A 7368-nucleotide genomic window follows, 5' to 3' on the forward strand; every position below is an offset into this window, starting at 1 on the left:
TGTTTCTAGGCTGGACTCAAACTGTGGTCCTCCCATCTCTGCCTCCTATGTAGCTAGGATTACAGGCACAAGCCACCATGCCTACCTCACTCCTTTATTCTTTTGCATAACTTTCATGTAAATAATCAGGAAACTCTGTAGTTGAGGTCATTATTTTACATTCTCAGAGTTATTACTCTTGGACACTTGCTTTTGTTCTGGGGATTGTTAAAGATCTTCATAGCAACTAATTTCATAATATAATTTTAGGATAACCAACTTCTGTTCAAGGCTTATTTCTAGCATTATTAGGAACAGATTCTCACTCTTCTTTTAACTCCAATTCTGGGAGTTTCCAATATAAAGAATCTACAACTAGCATCCAGAGTGTTTCTCCTCCCCCCTCTTTTTTCCTCCTGTCTTTTGAGTTTGTTTTGGACTTTCTGTTTTTGAGGTAAGGTCTTCCAGTGCAGCATAAGCTGCTCTCTAACTCAGTCCTTCTGCCTCAGTCTCCCAAATGCTGGGATAACAACTGTGCACAATCATGTAATCTTTCCCTTTGAGGGGATGTGATAGGATAAGATGGAGGAAGGCCTCCCTTCAGTTTATCAGGCTGTGACTATGGTAAACAGACTCTGAGAAAAGTGGCAGATTTCCAGAGTTACCTTCTTTGATTAGAAGGACCTGAAAGCCGGCTGCCAACCCTGTTAGTAATTGGTTCGATTTTAGGATGAATTTTATAGTGAGTCAATTAAATTTCAATTAACAATAGATTTTTGGGTCGGGCACTGGTGGCTCATGCCTGTAATTCTAGCTACTCAGGAAGCTGAGATCTGAGGATCATAGCTCAAAGCCAGACAAGGCAGGAAAGTCCATGAGACTCTCATCTCCAGTTAACTACCAAGAAGCCTAAGTGGAGCTGTTGCTCAAGTGGCAGATAAAGCTCAGGGACAGTGCCTAGGCCCTGAGTTCAATCACCAGCACTGGCACAAAAAAAAAGAAAAAAAATTAGCCAGGTGCCGGTGGCTCATGCCTGTAATCCTAGCTACTCAGGAGGCTGACATCTGAGGATCTGAGGTTCAAAGCCAGCCCAGGCAAGAAAGTCCATAAGACTCTTTTTTTTTTAATATTTTATTTTTTAAAATATTTTTATTTATTTATTTATTTTTTGCCAGTCCTGGGCCTTGGACTTAGGGCCTGAGCACTGTCCCTGGCTTCTTTTGCTCAAGGCTAGCACTCTGTCACTTGAGTCACAGCGACACTTCTGGCCATTTTCTGTATATGTGGTGCTGGGGAATCGAACCCAGGGCTTCATGTATATGAGGCAAGAGCTCTTGCCACTAGGCTATATCCCCAGCCCTCCATAAGACTCTTATCTCCAATTAACCACCAGAAAACCAGAAGTGGTTCTGTGGCTCAAAGTGTCAGAGCACTAGCCTTGAGCTGAAGAGCTCAGGAACAGTGCCCAGGCCCAGAGTTCAAGCCCCATGACTTAATTAGTTAAAAAAATTTTAACTAATTAAAAATAGATTTTGGGGTTTTGTTTTAGTGCTAGGATTGAACTCAGGGCCTTGTACACACTAAGCAAGTGATCTACTATTGAGTGTGTGTGTGTGTGTGTGTGTGTATATACATACACATATATATTTGGATTTGTATATTTTGGACTCCTATATATTTCTCAGGGGCTTTCGATATATATGTGTATATATGCATATGTATCTCAGGCAATCTAAAATAATATATGCATATATATACATATATATGTACACACACATACATACATACATACATACACTAGGGACTGAACTCAGGGCTTCCTGGCTTGTTAAGTGAGCATTTAACCACAGCCTCAACACATGTGTTTCAGACCTTTGAGTACTAATGTCTTCCTGGCATGGAAGTTTTTAGGCAGAGCTCAGGACCTGGAACTTTTCCCAAAGAAACCACACACTTCCCCTGTCTCCTAATTGCTCACCAAGGTTTGGATCACCAACCTGGAAGCCCAGTGCAGTCCTGAGGAGGTCAGTGTCTGAGGACCTCACACCCACACAGGGACCTGGACAGATGAATGACGCACACATCATACGGTGTCTGGTTAATCACTGAAACAGCACTGCAATCCAAAGACGTGCTTTCCTGTCCCAGCAAGTCATTTCCCACTTTTGAAGGCCTTCCCTGATGCTTCAGGCCTAGACAACACTGAATATTTGCCCTTTGTATTGTATGTCACACTAGAAGAGCATAGACACAGCAGACCTGCAGCACAGAAGCTGAGAGGCTGTGGGTTGAGCCATCTCCCAGTCAGAACTCTTGTCTTTATAGAGCCAAGACCTTCAACTTCCTGCTTCTGTGGATCCAGGAGAGAACAAAGTTATAGCACCTGAGCCTCAAGAAGAGGTAAGGTCCCAGGCATACAAAGGACAGTGTAGATGGTGAGATGGGGCATTGGGTGGCCAGGGGTTTGGCTATGTGGATTACGAGCCTTTAAAAAGAATCTAGCCGTGAGCTATGACCTTAAGGCATAAGACCAAGTAGAGGGCAGGGCCAAGGAACCAAGAATGAACTAGGACGTCATGGTGTTTCTTTGCACATTTCCCAACATGTAGCCTTAGACTAACCTCATCTCCTAAGTATTTATTTAATTACGTCAAAAGGCCTACTAGAATTTCATAGATATCTCTGATATATTTAATATACTCACACACAAAAAGGTACAATAAGCCAGGCACTAGTGGCTCATGCCTGTATTCCTAACTACTCAGGGGCTGAGATCTGAGGATTGTAGTTGGAAACCAACCTGGACAAGAAAGACTGCGAGAATCTGATCTTCAGTTAAAAGTCCAAGGATAGCCCTGAGTTCAAGCCCCAAAATGTGTGTGCATATATGCAGACCACACACACACACAAACACACACAAAAGCACAATAAACTCAGAAGTCTGACACAAAATAGTGACAGAATATGGAAGCATGAATTAAACAAGTACAAAAAATACATTATATAAGATAAAATTATTAAGGATGAGCCAGGAAATTTCAGATTTTCAGATTTTCCCCAACATCCAAGAAGAAGAAAAAACAACAACAATACCTAGTCATTTTTGCCCAATTTGTGGTGGCCCTTGTCCTTAGGAAAACAACAGCTGCTGAACTGAAAAGGTTGCATTAGTGATTCCTCTACAGAGAGGCAAATGACGTAATGAACAGAATTCACAATAATAATCCCAGTCCTTACAATAATCACTACCCTCTATAGAGGCCAGTGAGTGTCATGACATGAAATAGGATTGGAGAGAACTCAAACAATTGTGTTTGCATCCCTCTTGATGGTTGGTGGCATTGCAAATCAGGATCTAATGCAATCATGTTTACTTTCCAGGCATGTCCAAGTGAGAATGCACAACTCTGAAGAGAAACTGCCAAGACCTCCCAACCCCCATCTCTCCAAAGAAGCCCCTCCAGCAGAGGGGAGAGGTCAAGGGGCATAATGCCAGATTCTCAGGCAGAATGAATGCTGGGAATCTCTAAAGAGATGGCATTTCATTAATGGAGGCTGAAGAGGATGGGAGGGAGGAAGACTTGGAAGAGGAGACTGTCAGACTTGGATATTTTTTAAAAATTCAGATGTGAGCATTGTTAGAAGAATAAGGCTTTAAATATGAAACTGGAGTTGTAATGACTAAAGAATACAAGTGGTTTTAGACACATCCACTTGCCCATACAGAGACACATAACCCCAAACGCATGATCATGAACAAATACACACCTTCACCTGGACCACTGTAAAGAACAGATTTTCAAATTGCTAAATAAAGTGTGATTTTGACTAGGTGTGAATGTGTTGTTTAGACATAGGGTATTGCTGTAGCCTAGGACACTGGTTTTCCACTTAGATACATTATTGATTTGACCGCAGGTTCAGGAATCTTCAGTCCTATCTCTGACCTCAGCTCACCCTACCTCCTGCCTGTTATTCCTTCCTGATCCCTGCCTTCAATCTAGATGTGTTACTACATAAAAGTAAACTCTCAGCTGGGCACTGTGGTTCACATCTAATCCTAGCTACTCAGGAGGCTGAAGTCTGAGGATCATGGTTTGAAGCCACCCCAGGCAGGCAAGTCTGTGACTCTTATCTCCAATTAACTGACAAAAAGTCAGAAGTGGAGTTGTGGCTCAAGTGGTAGAGCACCAGCCTTGAGCAGAAAAACTCAGGGACAGTGCTCAGGCCAGTGCCCTGAGTTCAAGCTCCAGGATCAGAACCAAAAATAAACAAATAGATAAAATAAGGCAAATACTCTGGGAAAGGAGTTATATTTTAGAGCTAGATCTAGTGCTAATGATCTGATATTAGGCATGAATAAGGATCTGAGCCAGATACAAGTATATGAAACTCTTAAGAGAATAGATACAAAACCTGACAATACAGTAGGAATAGCATCCGTTCTGGAGTCAAAATTCAAGTCCTACCATTTGACATTAAAAAGTGACTCTGAAGTTCTACTACCTTGGCAAACACATATGCGTGCACAAATACGCATGTTTGTTCATAGAAGTATTGATGTCACCATTCTTCATTCAGTAAGCATGTACCAAACACTTCTGCCAAGCACTGAGCACCAGTACTGGTTACTAGACATGATGAGGAAGAAATAAGATCTTTTAAGCTGGCCACTGGTGGCTCATACCTGTAATCCTACCTACTCAGGAGGCTGATTGAGATCTGAGGATCACAGCTCAAAGCCAGCCCTATCAGAAAAGTTCATAAGACTTTTATATCCAAGTAACTACCAGAAAACCAGAGTGGAACTGTGCCTCAAAGTGGTAGAGCACTAGCCTTGAGAAAAAGAGCTCAAGATAGTGCCAAGGTCAAGCCCCATGACTGGGGGGGGGGGAATATATATATATATGTATATGTATGTATAAATACACACATACACACATACATTAGTACTGGGGTTTGATCTCAGGGTCTCATGCTTGCTAGATAGGTGCTCTTACTGAGCCATGCCTTCAGCTCTATTTTTTGCTAGTTAATTGTGATAGGGTCTTGTGTCCTTCTAGAGAACATAGACCTAGATCCACCATCCACCTATTTTAGGCTTCCTGTCACTGCTAGGATAGCAAGTGTGTGCTGCTGTACTCAGCTATATGTTGAGATATAGAGTCTCATGAATTTTTCTGCCAAAACTGACCTTGAACCTCAGTTCTTTCAATCTCAGCCTACCCAGTAGCTAGGATTATAGGTATGAGTTATACTTACTGGCAGAGATTTCTGCCAGTAAAGTCTTGAAAGAAGCAGAAAGAATGTTGAGCAGAGAGCAGAAATGATAGTATTTAATGGTAAGCTAGAATGAGACACTTGTCTTTTTTTGTGCAGGTCCTAATAAGGCTTGAACTCAGGAGGTGGGTGCTGCCCTTGAACCACAGCTCCACTTCTGGCTTTTTGGTGGTCAATTGAAGATAAGAGTCTATTGGCTCTCCTGCCTGGGCTGACTTTGAACCACCATCTTCAGATCTCAGCTTCCTAAAAGGATTACAGGCCCTGTTGAACACAGGTTTTAAGGAATTATTGTAGATTAGGTTCGAGAGACTAGTATCTGGTTGCATTATTTCCTGAAACAATGACTACAAAAGGAAATGCACTTATCTACATCTTCTGAACAAACTGACAAAATGAAGTAGTAAAGAATACATTGGGCTAGGTGCCAGTGGCTCACACCTATATCCTAGCTCCTTCTGGCCAGGGTAGATGATGTTATTTTTCCAGTGGAAAAATACATTTGTGGTGTGTGTGTGTGAGTTACTGGGAATTGAACTTCATGTTTTGTGCTTTCTAGTCAGGCACATGACCACTTGGGCAATACCTCCAGCCCTTTTCTGTGGTGATTATATTCAAGGTAGGGTCTCACTTTATGCCCAGGGTAGACATCTTCCTACTTGTTTTTCCCCTGGTTGGGGGAGGGGGTGAGGTGCTGGGGCTTGAACTTAGCTCTCAATGGGCTATTTTGCTCAAGGCTGGCACTCTACCATTTGAACCACACCTCCATTTTGGCATTTTGCTAGGTAACTGGAAATAAGAGGCCCAAGGATTTTCTGACCTGGCTGACTTGGAACCATGATCCTCAAATCTCAATCTCTTGAGTAGGTAGATTAAGAGAAGTCTGCCACTAGCACCTGGTGATACCCTTCTTATTTTCTTGATAGGTATAAGTGTTCATTTCCAAAGCCACAGAGCTCATCAGAGGAAGACGGGAATAGAGAACTCTGTGTCACTGGAAGGGAGGCAGAGTAAGCATAGGGTTGCAAGTCTGAGTGGGCAAGATCAGAATAGCAGCTACTGGGCACTTTTTAGTATGTGCTAGGTGAGGTTGGAATGCTTCCTGTTTACCAACTCATTCCATCCTCACAAAAACACTATGGTTTATATAAGACAGGCATTGCCCGGGGAAAGAGAAAAAAAAAGAGAAGTGACCTGCCTCGGATCCCACAGCAGAGTCCATCACAGAGCCTGGATTCTATACAATTACATCCGCTTAGTCACTGACTTCCTCTGGTTAAAGTGGGAGCATTTCCTGCCACAAAGAAGTAAGTCAAAAAGCTGCTGAAATGTGACACAAATATTTGAATTGAGGTGCTTATCATGTGCTGTAACCACAGTTGTAAAGCACTTTTCACTCTCAGTCCCCCAATTTAAGAAATACGAATCGCATTTAGACGTATTCTGTAATTTGTAAGCAAAGGAGCTGGGACTTTGAATCAACTTCCTGACAGTGTGTGTGTGTGTGTGTGTGTGTGTGTGTGTGTGTGTGTGTGTGTGTGTGTGTGTGTGTAATAGGGTTTTAACTCAGGGCCTGAGCCCAAGCCTTTAGCTTTTTAGCCCAGGGCTGGTGGTGCTCTACAACCTGGGCCACAGCTCCACTTTCAGCTTTCTGGTGGTTAATTGGAGACAAGAGCTTCACAGATTTTTCCTGCCCTGGCTGGCTGCCCCGGCCGATCCGATTGCGGGCGTGAGGCGCCGGGCTGGCTCACGACGCGCTGCACCTCCAGTGAAGGTGGGACAGGGGCTGCTGCACACGCAGATGCCTGCTTCTCGCCCCCTCAGCGGCGTGCCCTGCGGCAGGTGTGCGGGCAGAGCGAGCCCGCAGCCCAAGCCCGAGGTGCGGAAAAGCTCCGCACACTCAGGCTCGAGCAGTGGCGGGTTTGCCCCGGAGCGCTCGGGCGGGCGGGCGGGCAGACGGAGCCCGGGTGCCGGCTCCGGATGGCGAGCGCGGGCCCGGCGGGCGCAGGGAAGGCGCCTTTCCTCCCGGGGGAGCGGGACCTGCCGAGGGCGGCTGCTCTCCTCTTTCCTGTTCCACCCAGGCCGCCCGCTCCCCACCCCCGCCCGGGC

The 7368-nt window shown here is 44.4% G+C and overlaps 1 protein-coding gene across 2 annotated transcripts in view; it reads left to right on the plus strand.

Annotated features, from left to right (window-relative positions):
• Positions 1–3863, plus strand: part of Bin2 (bridging integrator 2) — a 37539-nt gene extending 33676 nt beyond the window's left edge. The window contains exons 11-12 of one of the 2 annotated variants that reach the window (XM_048364223.1): positions 2305–2379; positions 3361–3863. In XM_048364223.1, coding sequence (XP_048220180.1) covers positions 2305–2379; positions 3361–3390 — 105 coding nt within the window. In that variant the 3' untranslated portion in view covers positions 3391–3863. The remainder of the gene's footprint in view (positions 1–2304; positions 2380–3360) is intronic. The other variant, XM_048364217.1, reaches the window with a different exon arrangement.
• Positions 3864–7368: the final 3505 nt, after the last annotated feature.

This window comes from Perognathus longimembris, chromosome 1 (genome assembly GCF_023159225.1).
Source record: "Perognathus longimembris pacificus isolate PPM17 chromosome 1, ASM2315922v1, whole genome shotgun sequence".
NCBI lineage: Eukaryota > Metazoa > Chordata > Mammalia > Rodentia > Heteromyidae > Perognathus > Perognathus longimembris.